This window comes from Vipera berus (assembly GCF_964194415.1).
Source record: "Vipera berus genome assembly, chromosome: 1".
Lineage (NCBI taxonomy): Eukaryota > Metazoa > Chordata > Lepidosauria > Squamata > Viperidae > Vipera > Vipera berus.
Window position 1 is genome coordinate 154980227 of NC_138202.1, and position 13734 is coordinate 154993960.

At 39.8% G+C, this 13734-nt stretch overlaps 1 protein-coding gene across 7 annotated transcripts in view; it reads right to left on the reverse strand.

Annotated features, from left to right (window-relative positions):
• COBLL1 (cordon-bleu WH2 repeat protein like 1) overlaps positions 1 to 13734 on the reverse strand; it is a 127293-nt gene that overhangs the window by 35667 nt on the left and 77892 nt on the right. For all 7 annotated transcript variants that reach the window (XM_081321725.1, XM_081321722.1, XM_081321721.1 and 4 more), the window contains exon 2: positions 11556 to 11741. In XM_081321725.1, the coding sequence (XP_081177851.1) occupies positions 11556 to 11647 (92 nt within the window). In that variant the 5' untranslated portion in view covers positions 11648 to 11741. The remainder of the gene's footprint in view (positions 1 to 11555; positions 11742 to 13734) is intronic.

Sequence of the window (13734 nt, forward strand, 5' to 3'; positions counted from 1 at the left end):
ACTCCTCTGGAACAGGCAATCCAAATTCCTAAGAGCATATTTCAGGTAGTCCCAAATGCAGTACTAAGTAGGGAGGCAGGACTAGCCAAAACTGAAACAGATGCATGGATTCACATTTTTGTACATTGGTTAAAACTACTCTTTTACCCTTAGATTTGAGTTCTCTCCTTACACAGGTAGTCCTCAACTTACAACAGTTCATTTGGTGACCGTTCAAAGTTACAACAGCACTGAAAATGTGACTTATGACCATTTTTCACACTTTTGACCACTGCAGCATCCCCATGGCCACATGATCAAAATTCAGATGCTTGGCAATTGTCTCACATTTATGATGGATGCACTGTCATGCAGTGTCCTGACAAGCAAAGTCAATGGGGAAATCAGATTTACTTAACAACTGTGGCAAGAAAGGTCATAAAATGAGGCAAAATTCACTGAACAAATTTCTCACTTAGCAACATAAATTTTGGGCTCAATTATGGTCGTAAACTGAGGACTACCTGTATAACACAATTTTAAATTAGTATGGTTCAGGACCAAACTCCAGTATTTTGGTTTCTCCAGGGAAGTGCTGCTGCTTCTTTTTTAATGTTTTATTGATTTTTAAGAATTACAGTGCTTAGTAAGCAACATGTTGTCTGGGTTCAGATATTTAACATTTACTTCTTCAATATATATCTGTTCAGTACTACACAATCCATTTTTCCCTGATCCTCCTTTCTTCCCCATATTTTTTCCATTTTACCCTCATTACACATTTACAATTTTTGGTACTGTTGATGTATACAAAGTTAGATATAAGCATCTTCATCATATTTTACTGTCATACAAATAATATCAATTATAAATCAATATACTGTTTTTTATGCTCTTAAGGTTTGATTTCCCATCAGTATTTGAAATATCTTTGTCAGTTATAATTTTCTCAATATTAATTATATTTATATAGCTAAGTTTTATTCATACAAATCCCGTTATTTTCATATTTCCCATATCAAAAAAGAAAGAAAGAAAAAACGCTATTTTAGTTCTAAATCATATATTTCATTATAAGTCTAAATATATCTAAGGGTCATCTGTTCTTTTAATCTTATTCAAGCAAGTATTTAAACATATAATGCCCCCTCTAATAGGTCAAATCTTCCATTTTTTAAATCTAACTTTTGCTTTCTTTCTTTGCCAAATAGCTTTCCAAGCCAGGGCAATTAGATTGCCCAGGAATTTTCTATTTTTGTGAAAATTGCTTGGCATGAGGAAGACAATTTAGGTAGGGTATTTTTGGGGGGAAATTCTGCCCATTTATATTCCTTAAGCAACTCCTAGTTTCTTTCTCCCTCGATTTCTCTTTTCATTCCCTGTCTCCGAAGTTGTGACATTTCCCCTAACAACTCTATATTCCATTTTTTAAAATCTTCTTCCTTGCCATCAGTTGTATTTTGTAGACCTAAGGGGTAAAGGATCTTTTGCATTTTCATTGTTATGGCTAAGTCTTGCAGTATTTTGTGTATGGTCGTTTATATTTCCCTTCTTTTATCTCTTCCGTCTCTAAATCCATTTCCTCAGTTTCGTCTTCTTATTTCTGGTTTATTTGTTCATACTTTGTGGTCATTATATGGGAACTTTCTAGTTGTAGATTTAATTTGGAGATTTGCTCATTTATATTATCTAAATTGTTTTTAGTCTCATTATGATTTCTTTTTATGTCCTCTTTGTATGCAACAATTGTTTGGTGAATTAGTTGTAGCATAGAGTATATTTCCTTCTAAAAAGTGTTTTTTTTCCCTTGAGGCATCATTCCTGGAGATCTTCTAGTATCACCAGTCTCAGTAAGAGTAGATCAAATCTTCCTCCAGTTTTCTGGTCTTTATATGTAGCCTTTATAATCCAATAGATTTCAGAGTATAGGTCCAGTCCTGAAAGGAATATTTTATAGTGATCCTTTGTCTCAAGTATCCAAAAATTGACAGGCAAAGTTGTAATCCACAATATTCAAAATGTTCAACCTCCCTGAAAACAGCTCAAAAGTCTCTCCCATCCAGGCATAGTCGAAGGTCAAATTTTTCTCTCTCCTACTAACTCCTGAGGTTAAAAGTCCAAGCTCAGTAGGTATTATAATCCAAGAAGGTCAGGGTGATAAGTATGCCAAAATATTTTCCTTTATTGCCAGCTATTCTCCCAAGTAGGAGTCACCAAGCAGCCAGGAAGCAAATTATAGTGCCATACACAAATCCACCAATAGGTGTCATTTAAAGTCTATTTTCCACTCTTAAGACAAAGGATTGATTTCTTATATTTCGCCTCAATGTTTGTTTTTCCAAAAAGAAAATCTTAACAGTTATCTCAGTTTTCAAATTTATCATAACTGTAGGTTTATGTTACTTCCACTTCAGTGTTGTTTCTGTCCCTCATAAAATTAAAACACCGCTTTAGGAGGTTTTTAGCTTCTTGGGAGTCTTTCCCAGTAAATTCAGTTGTAAAATAGTAAAGAGAGGATCAGTATTGTCACCCAGTCCCAAACATGCTGTTTACGATGGGTTAATTGGTGCTTTTTCTTCTTCGGTTGTCAGCAGCTAATGGCTGGCCACTAGAATGTAGTCAATCTTTCTCCTGCCAGTTTGGAGGGCTTTCCTTGGATCGAACAGAAAGACTGCTGTCTCTCTGTGATCAACAAGGCACCCCTCCTCTTCATCGCCTCTTCGGGGCAGCTTTAGGCCCTTTTTAGGGCCCTCAGCAGGGCGAAAACTGGCGCATCCCACCGCAAAACCAGAAGTCTCAGGAAGTGCTTCTAAGGATAGGGTATGAGTGTGCACTTAGTGCACTTACACAATGTATTGAAAATCTGGAAATCCGACAAGATTGGGCTGCTCTTCCCAAGAATGTTTATTTAAGCAAACTTCCCCCTTTAAAGCAGCGAGATATTTATATCAAATAACCATTCCAAAAATCCAAAGGGTATTAACCTTAGTGCATTGAAATGAACTTCCCACAGCAGTTTTGGAGGGCCAATACAAAAAAAATACCATGTGAGCCGAGATTGTGCTCCTGTGGACAAGGAGCCATTGAAACTGTAGCTCACATCCTGCTGTACTGCATCTTCTATAAGGACTCACAGACTCAATTTATAACACCTTACCCACAAAATATCCAGGAAATCCTGATCTGCTTTACGTGCAACTATCAGATTAGTATGAAGTAGTTTCTCTCAATGTGGCCAAACTCTGCTGTCTGTAAAAATTAGGCAAAATTTAACTGCCCACTGTTAATCCACCACCAATCACTATATATTACTCTTTTATTTTTATTTTTTACTATATTGTTTTAATCCTTTTATTTGCTGGTCTGTGACCATAGTAAAATTGATTTGATTTCATTACACCGTGACAGCATTAATGTGAAGACATCAGTACATGCATCATTGTGGTGGAGCAGTGGTTAGAATGCTGTGTTGCAGGCTGACTCACTGCTCACTGCCAGGAATTCGATCCTGACCTGAGTCAAAGTTGACAAAGCCTTCCACCCTTCCGAGATTGATAAAACGAGGACCCAGTGTCATGGTTCCGACAGACAGGGATGAATAAAGCAGAACTCCAGAAGGTTGAAAATTCCTCAAAGAACATGTTTATTAGTTACAAAGAATCAGCACGGTCAAAAGTGAAACCACGTCTGAATACAGCAGTAACAATTGCCAAGTTACAAATTACAAAGTTCAATGTCCCACCCACAAAATCATGCAAGCAACTACGTTCCCCAATACTTAATTGGTGGGCTTTTTATGGTCTTGGCAGCAGCATATGACCTTGGTTCCCATGGGACAGAAGATTATTTTGACTAACAAAGCACCTGGGCAACCCTCCTCCCTCCGTTCTATGTGGCAATCTAGAATGAGAAATAAAAGTGGCTGCAGTCATGCTCATTGTAGAGTTGACACCCAGATTGTTGAGGGCAATATGCTGACCCTGTAAACTGCTTAGAGAGGGGCAGTAAAGCACTGTGAAGTGGTATGTAAGTCTAAGTGCTATTGCTAAGTGCTATCACTCTAGCAGCACTGCCATTTGCATTGGAAGCCACTGCATAATAGCATGCTGCCTTGACTAGAAAGGATTATTTTTTCAGGCATGAAGCTTCTTACATTCCTAAACCTTTAAAGCATTTGAAAGAAATTGATTGTATCATTCATAAAGGAATTCCTGCAGTGCAATCCCCACCCACATTAACAATACTTACAAATTACTACACTTCTTGTTTGTCAGAAAGGTAACTAGCATTGTTTCAGACTGGGGTTGATGTCACCTGTGCTTTAAGTTCTTCTATCAGCGCCTCTTAAGAGATTAGTCACTCTTTTGCTTTTAATCTGTTCAGGTGTTTGTTTTGATAAAAGTGATGATTTATTTCCAACAGCTGGGTACTTGCAGACAAAAGCCAGCTGCCTATATTGATATCCCAAAATGCAATTGTACAGAGGTATCTGAACATCTGGGCAAGAAAAAAAACCTTTGTAGAAATGTCAGTAACTATTTTTTGAAATAGGAAAACCTTTCTGAGTTTAATTTTCCATATATAATACTGATCCCCTTCATGGATTACTGCCTTGTCGTGGCGAAGGGGCTTGCGTAATTCAATGAAGCTATGAGCTATGCCGTGCAGGGCCACCCAAGACGGACAGGTCATAGCAGAGAGTTCTGACAAAACGTGATCCACTGGAGAAGGAAATGGCAAACCACTCCAGTATCTTTGCCATGAAAACCCTATGGACAGTACCAAAAGGCAAAACGATATGACGCTGGAAGATGAGCCCCTCAGGTCGGAAGGTGTCCAATATGCTACTGGGGAAGAGCAGAGGGCTAGTACTAGTAGCGCCAGAAAGAATGAAGCGACTGGGCCAAAGCCGAAAGGACGCTCAGCTGTGGATATGTCTGGTGGTGAAAGGAAAGTCCGATGCTGTAAAGATTTTTTCTCCATAGGAACCTGGAATGTAAGATCCATGAATCAAGGAAAACTGGACGTGGTCAAACAAGAGATGACAAGACTGAACATTGACATCTTAGGTATCAGCGAACTAAAATGGACAGGAATGGGTGAATTTAATTCAGATGACCATCAGGTATACTACTGTGGGCAAGAATCCTTCAGAAGAAATGGAGTAGCCTTCATAGTCAATAAAAGAGTAGGAAAAGCAATACTGGGATACAATCCTCAAAATGACAGAATGATCTCAGTTCGAATCCAAGGCAAACCATTCAATATCACAGTAGTCCAGGTCTATGCCCCAACCACCAGTGCTGAAGAGGATGAAATTGACCAGTTCTATGAAGCACTACAGCACCTTATAGAACTAACACCAAAAAATGATGTTCTTATCATCATGGGGGATTGGAATGCTAAAGTAGGAAGCCAAAAGATAACTGGAATAACAGGCAAGTTTGGCCTTGGAGTGCAAAATGAAGCAGGGCACAGGCTGATAGAATTCTGTCAAGAGAATACAATGGTCATAGCAAACACTCTTTTCCAACAACCCAAGAGACGGCTCTACACATGGACATCACCAGATGGTCAACACAGAAATCAGATTGACTATATGCTCTGCAGCCAAAGATGGAGAAGCTCTATACAGTCAGTAAAAACAAGACCAGGAGCTGACTGTGGCTCAGACCATGAGCTTCTCCTTGCAAAGTTTAGGCTTAAACTGAAGAAAGTAGGGAAAAGCACTAGGCCACTCAGGTATGAATTAAATCATATCCCTGTTGAATATACAGTAGAGGTGACAAATAGATTTAAGGAATTAGATCTGATAGACAGAGTGCCTGAAGAACTATGGACAGAGGTTCGCGACATTGTACAACAGGTAGCAACCAAAACCATCCCAAAGAAAAAGAAATGCAAGAAAGCAAAATGGCTGTCTGAGGAAGCTTTGCAAATAGCTGAGGAAAGGAGGGAAGCGAAAGGCAAGGGAGAAAAAGAAAGATACACCCAATTGAATGCAGAATTCCAGAGAATAGCTAGAAGAGATAAGAATGCCTTCTTAAATGAACAGTGCAAAGAAATAGAAGAAAATAATAGAATAGGGAGGACCAGAGATCTTTTCAAGAAAATTGGAGAAATGAAGGGAACGTTTAATGCAAAAATGGGCATGATAAAGGACCAAAATGGCAGGGACCTAACAGAGGCAGAAGAGATTAAGAAGAGGTGGCAAAATTACACAGAAGAACTATACAAGAATGAGCTTAACGTCCCTGATAATCACAATGAGGTGGTCACTGACCTCGAGCCAGACATCCTAGAATGTGAAGTGAAGTGGGCCTTAGAAAAGCTGAGCAACAACAAAGCTAGTGGAAGTGACAGTATTCCAGCTGAGCTATTCAAAATCTTAAAAGACAATGCAGTAAAAGTGCTACACTCAATTTGCCAGCAAATTTGGAAAACTCAACAATGGCCACAGGATTGGAAAAGATCAGTTTACATTCCAATTCCAAAGAAAGGCAGTGCCAAAGAATGTTCAAACTATCGCACCATTGCACTCATTTCTCATGCTAGTAAAGTCATGCTTAAAATCCTACAAGCTAGACTTCAGCAGTATGTGGATCGAGAACTACCAGAAGTGCAGGCAGGATTTCGAAGAGGCAGAGGAACTAGAGATCAAATTGCCAACATACGCTGGATCATGGAGAAAGCTAGGGAGTTCCAGAAAAACATCTACTTCTGCTTCATTGACTATGCTAAAGCCTTTGATTGTGTGGATCATAACAAACTGTGGCAAGTTCTTAAAGAGATGGGAGTACCAGACCATCTTATTTGTCTCTTGAGAAACCTATATGCGGGTCAAGAAGCAACAGTGAGAACTGGACACGGAACCACTGATTGGTTCAAAATTGGGAAAGGAGTCCGGCAAGGCTGTATACTGTCGCCCTGCCTATTTAACTTATATGCAGAGCACATCATGAGAAAGGCAGGGCTAGATGAATCAAAAGTTGGAATTAAGATTGCTGGAAGAAATATCAACAACCTAAGATACGCAGATGATACCACTCTAATGGCAGAAAGTGAAGAAGAACTAAAGAGCCTCTTGTTGCAGGTGAAGAAGGAGAGTGCAAAACTTGGGTTGAAACTTAACATTAAGAAAACCAAGATCATGGCATCTGGCCCTCTCAATTCCTGGCAAATAGATGGGGAAGAAATGGAGGTAGTGACAGATTTTATTTTCCTGGGCTCCAAGATCACTGCAGATGGGGACTGTAGCCAAGAAATTAAAAGACGCTTGCTCCTGGGGAGGAAAGCCATGGCAAATCTAGACAGCACACTAAAAAGCAGAGACATCACCCTGTCAACAAAAGTGCGTATAGTCAAGGCTATGGTCTTCTCAGTTGCAACGTATGGCAGTGAAAGTTGGACCATAAGAAAGGCTGAGCGCCAAAGAATTGAGGCCTTTGAACTGTGGTGCTGGAGAAGACTCCTGCGAGTCCCTTGGACCGCAAGGCGATCAAACCGGTCAGTCCTAGAGGAGATCAATCCTGACTGCTCTTTAGAAGGCCAGATCCTGAAGCTAAAACTCAAGTACTTTGGCCACCTAATGAGAAGGAAGGACTCACTGGAGAAGAGCCTAATGCTGGGAAAGATCGAGGGCAATAGAAGAAGGGGACGACAGAGAATGAGGTGGCTGGATGGAGTCACTGAAGCAGTAGGCGTGAGCTTAAATGGACTCCAGAAGATGGTAGAGGACAGGAAGGCCTGGAGGAATGTTGTCCATAGGGTCGCGATGGGTCGGACACGACTTCGCAGCTAACAACAACAACAACAATACTGATATTCAGTACAGAGGTTTTTTACCATAATCTGTAACTTTAAAGTAGTGCTTGGCTCAGTCCTGATAATGAATAGCAGAGATGATGATTGGTTTGTGCTTAAATTGTAAGCCGCCCTGAGTCTTCAGAGAAGGGCGGGATATAAATGGGATTAAAATAAATAAAAAATAAAAAATGATGAAATCCATTTCTTACCTCCTAAGAAAAGCTTTCACCCACAATGATAAGGGCCTTACTTTTTTAAAAAATCTGATTAATTTGGCTTTGCATCAACTAATTGCAAATAGAACTGGTATTCCTGAATATTTTACTCACAAAATAAACATTCATAATTAGTAAGCCTTTTTAAAAAATAAACAGGGATCTATAGAAAAGCAAAGAATATACGCAAATTGAAGCATTTCCCTAGAAAACTATAGAAACTATTTAATAGGAATGAAAGATGACTTCTGACAGAGTCCAGACAAGGATCAACGAACCCGAGGAACTAATATGGAAGGGCTCACATTTCAACACATCAAAGTGGCATCTACAGCAACAGCACGGAAAAAAATGTGTCAAATGTCTACTCAATCCTTGGTTAAAGACATATGGCAAGGAACTGAATCCGTTATCTCTCCAGTGTAAGGAGATACCTTGTGTGGACAGAAGCTGAACTTGTTTCAGTCTGTGCAAGAACCAAAGGTTGGAAAGAAGTATTGGTATGTACAATAATATCTGTAAATTTTCTTTCAAAAGCCAAATTTAGAAGGGAGAGCATCAAAGTCAATGGCATTCAAGGTGCTGGTGATGACCTATAAAGCCCTAAATGGCTTGGGTCCGGGATATCTGAGGGAACACCTGCTGCCGGCATCAAGTTCCCTTCGTCCTGTGCGCTCCCACAGGGAGGGCCTTCTCAGGGTGCTGCCGGCAAAGGATTGCCGGCGGGCAACACCCAGGGGGAGGGCCTTCTCTGTGGGCGCGCCTGCCCTTTGGAACCAGTTACCCGTAGAGCTCAAGACTGCCCCTGATTTTCGTTCGTTCAGCCGGGAACTGAAGACCTGGCTCTTTGAGCTTTCCGGCCAGGACTGAGAATTTTTAATTTTTAACTTATTGTAATTGGGTTTTTTAATCAGAGTTATAGGGGTTTTAGATTTTTAATCAAGGATAATTTAATCTATTTTAATTGTTATTAACTTTTTGTATTGTAATGTTGTTTTAATTGCCTTGTGAACCGCCCTGGGTCCTACGGGAGAAGGGCGGTATATAAGTTCAATAAATAATAATAATTTCTCTCAGCAAATATCCAGCAATCTGGTTTTGTCAGATTCTCTAAAGTGAGCCAGTGTGCCTCTAAACACGTGGCTGTGAACAGGAAGGGGGTGATAAGACTAGTTAAAAATAAGAACTTAGACTTGACCTCAACATCTCTATGGGGGAAAAAGAACAATTCTTGAAAGAATGAAAAGATCATACAGGTTTCTGTCTAACAGTTTACGGTGAGCAGTAAGGCTGAAAGCATTGCTTAGAACTGTACAGTTGCAAGAAAAAGTATGTGAACCCTTTGGGATTACGTGGAGTTTTGCATGAATTAGCCATAAAATGCGCTTTAAACGTCATCTAAGTCACAACAATAGAAAAACACAGTCTGCTTAAAATAATACTACACAAACAATAGCTGTTGTCATGTTTTAATTGAACATAAGATGGAACATAAGATGGTATCTGTAGTTCCTGCAACAATGCTTAGAAGAGGAGGAATGCTGGTTAGTTGATGACATAGAGTAGTGTTGCTCTCTAATATTACAGTACAGTATTCTCTCCCCAATATGGTTTCAAGGTTCACTGATAGACTATAAGCATGATTTTTCAATGCCAATATATTAACAGCAACCAGTATTTTGAAAAACATGACCTACTCCTCAGAGAGACAGCATGGTAGACTCCAGCACTCAAAAATGGTTTGTATGCTATGCATCTTGTATTACAGGGGTCCCCAACCCCCAGTCCGTGGACCAGTACCAGGCCGCAGCATGCCAGCAACCGGGCCGCACAAACAAGGAAAGCCCCATCAGTGGGATGCAGGCAGCACACAAAACCAGGCCCCCTCCAGTCGGAGGAAAAGCCTCTCTCCATGTAACCGGTCCCTGGTGCCCAAAAGGTTGGAGGCCTCTGGTGTATTAGATGTATGTATTAGCCAAAGCCAGGGCTTTTTTTCTCATAGAACGTTCAGAACGGAGTTCCGGCACCTTTTTTGGATGGAATCTTTTAGGGTAGGCAAAGTGGGTTGTATGACGTGTGTGAGTTCCGGCACCTTTTTCTTTTACAAAAAAAGCACTGGCCAAAGCCATACTTGTTTCTGATCCTCCTTATCATTAGAAACAATCAGTTTCCCAGTACAAACTTGAACTTTGACAAGTGGCCATCACTACTAAGTATAACTTTGTATTAATGTTAAGAGGGGATCATCTCAAAAAATAGGAAGAAGATTTTATATCTGTTTCAAAGTATTGAACCTGTACAGTAATTGTTCACATAAAGGCAGATATCCTTAAAAGGGAAGCTGATCTACTTACAAGTCAATCAGATGAAGGCAAAAAAAATGAGTTATCTAGAGCTTAAGAAATGAATCAGTCCATTAATGCAATCTCAAGATCCACAACTACCAGTATGAAATCTGAGTGGATTACAATAATCAAAGATTGGTAAGAAATATCAATGAAAAGATTAAAAGTATTCTGAAGGGGGAAAGAGACCCAAAGATGATGTAACTGTAGCAGACTTGTGTAAAATTAAGTTCTGCGCTGCCATATCCAAAGGCAGCCCAGAAGTAGCCTGTATTATGGGGGCTAAAACAGTATTTGTTGGGAGGATCAAAGGAGCTGGTCTCAAAAACATTGAAGGAGCTTTCATCAGTAATAAAGATTCTCTATGCACCTAAGAGAGTTTCTCTAGATCTTGAAATTATATAAAAAATAGAGCTGCTCAATTGGGGTTTATGAGGCAAAGGCAATCTTATGATGCGAAACCCCAAGAAACCTACAATGGCCCCAAGGCCTGAACCCTGAATGATAATAATAATAATCTTACAAGGTTGGAAAATTAAATGCCAATAAGATGATTTCTATGGAAAGCCTGGCTGAAGCCAACATTGGTCCCATTTCTCAAATGATGTTCGAAGTTGTCGTATATCACAAAATATACATTTTGAAAAGAGACAAAAATGGAACAAGTTCAACATCCTTCCTCAGAAATTTCCACATCTTCGTCACTGCCCAAAGTTAACTCTATAGATGTTTTGCCCAACTGAAAATGAAGTTCGTTTTTAATCTTTTTGCTCATTTCTGCTGAAGGTGTTTGATGTAATGCAACTCTGATTAAACTATTCTAACCATCCTGAATACAGAAGATGGCACTTTTTGGTCAAATATAATTCATATCGAAAAAGCTAAATAGCGTAGCTGGTTAGTATCTGGATGGAAGAGTATTAGGAAATCCTCCAGTTGTCAACTAACCTGGAAAATTTTAAAATCTGTAAAGGTGACAATCACAAATGTCTTCCATATCACTGACAAAAAAAACATGGGCTTGTCAGGAATGAAGTTTAATGTGAAAGATTTCCACCTTGGCACTAGTACTGAAAGTCTTAGAATCTGTGTGTGAGATGGGCAGCTATGTAAATCATTTAAATAAATTGTAAGTGTGTGTGTATACATACACCCTTCTGAAAATCCAGTTTTCATCCACAAAACAGCTTCAATTTTTTGTTCAACATACCTGCCGTTAACATTAGTAGTCTTGATCACCTCTCCAGGAAGAAGCACGGACAGCTGAATGTCTCTGTCAATTGCATTTTCTTTTTGGTCCATAGTGCAGTTAGCTAGTTCTAGATCATCAAAAGATGAGCAATCAGTAATTTTAGTTTCAGGTGGAGGAAGGGGAGCTTTTGACTTGGCTTTCCGCCTATAATAAAACAAAAAATTGAAAAAGAAAAAAAATTAGACAAAGTAAATTCAATGGGAAATATTGGATTTCCCAATACTGGGAAATGAGACACTAGTTGGATACTTAAAATTAAAAGAAACTATATAAACAGAGAAAGAAAAGCAAGTACATAATCAGTAAACTTTACCATGTATTATCAAACAAACAAGACAATGTGGCCAAATTAAGATGGCACCCAAATATCACAAATGTACATCCTAAAAAGACTTTTACTTGATTACGCAGTGCAAGCATGGGTTCCCCACCCCCATATCTGGGATTATGTTTAACTAAATGCTGAAATTTCTAATTCTCTCAATCATACATTTTAAATTATGCGATGAAAACATTTAAGGGTGTAAATAATTTGCTGCCGTAGTTTACTTAATAAAGCATTCTTGTTTTATTAACATTTTGCCATCTACATTTAAATTTCAATTGAATATGTTTATTCAAACATTGCTGTGCAACTTTTTGGGGTTCCACAAATCCTTTTCTTTTTTTTTTTGCAACTCCTGGAATTCTCTCTGCCTATCATTGCCAAAATCAATGCGTAGCATGATTTCCCACTATTTTGAGACCTGAAATACACAGCAATTTTAGTATAAGCCTTGTTGATAGAGAAAACTAGAATTCCACAGGCTTAATAGGAGTTGGAAAGGGGGAATCCTGCTTTATATTTTTCTCTAGGCCGGTGTTCTGCAGAAAAGCCCCTTCACTCTTCTACAATCACCAACCAAGCCCTCGCTCACAATGCACCTTCTGGTGCCTCATGGCTGATAAGTTTATATATAAGCTGGCTACATCTCCTTCCTGCTCTTCCCTTGACAATTCCCATACCAGAATGTTTTTCCCCTGTCTCTTACACCAGACATGTCAAACACAAGGCCCGGGGGCCAGATCTGGCCCGTGAAGTGGTTTCATGCGGCCCACGAAGCCATCCTGGAAACAGTGAGGGAAGGGCCCCCACTGCCTTGGCCCTGGCCCAGAGACCCTCCTTCTGCCAGAGACCCTCAGATCTGTCCCACTCCTGCCCAGGCCCCCATAGGCACCCTTGATGCGAACGACGTAGAGCTGGCCACGCCCACCCAGTAGGCCATATGCACTTTAGGCACGCCCAGCCAGTAGGCCACGCCCACCCAGGCCACACCCACCTGGCCCCCTGAGGGCAACCGCAAGGCTGATGTGGCCCTCAATGAAATTGAGTTTGACACCCCTGTCTTACACGATACTTCTTAACAAGAGAGAAGCCGAAAATTGTTGCCACTCTGTAAGAAAGAACAGAAAAAGAGCACTACTGGGTCTGCTCCAAAGCCCCTCTACTGCATCATTTTATTCCCACAGTGGCAAATATGACACCCATAAGCTTACATGTGAGGCACTCATACAACACCACAAAGTGAGAGTAATGGGTAATCAGGAACATTAATGCCACTAGGAGAAACAATAAATAACTGTGGTGACTAATAGCCATTGACAGCATTATCTTCCATGAATTGGTTTAAAATGTTCAAATAAACAGCCATTGCTATATTTTAGACAAGCTAATTCCACACTAAGATATAACTATGCTCTAGTGAAAATACCATTTTTCTGTCCTCCCTCTCCAATCAATGAATGTTATTGGTTGATCCTGGATTCTAGCATCCAACTCCATCATACATGTTTTACATGCATCCAGCATGTCTGCCTCACCTCTCTCAGTCTTCTTGCTTGAAGCTAAAATCCTCAAATGTTGTAATCTTTCCTCACAGGATAGTTACTGCAATCTCCCAACTTTTCTGCAAAAATGCTCTTTTCTGTGGAATTTCCAGCTCTACAATACTCCCCTTGATGTATGTCAGCAAAAACTCAACAGAAATTTCCAAGTCTGTTCATGCCAACGTGTAACTACTCTTTTCTACTAGAATTAAGAATAGAATTTGCATTTCCGACATTCCTTCAACAGTCAACACTCTATGAGCAACCTAAT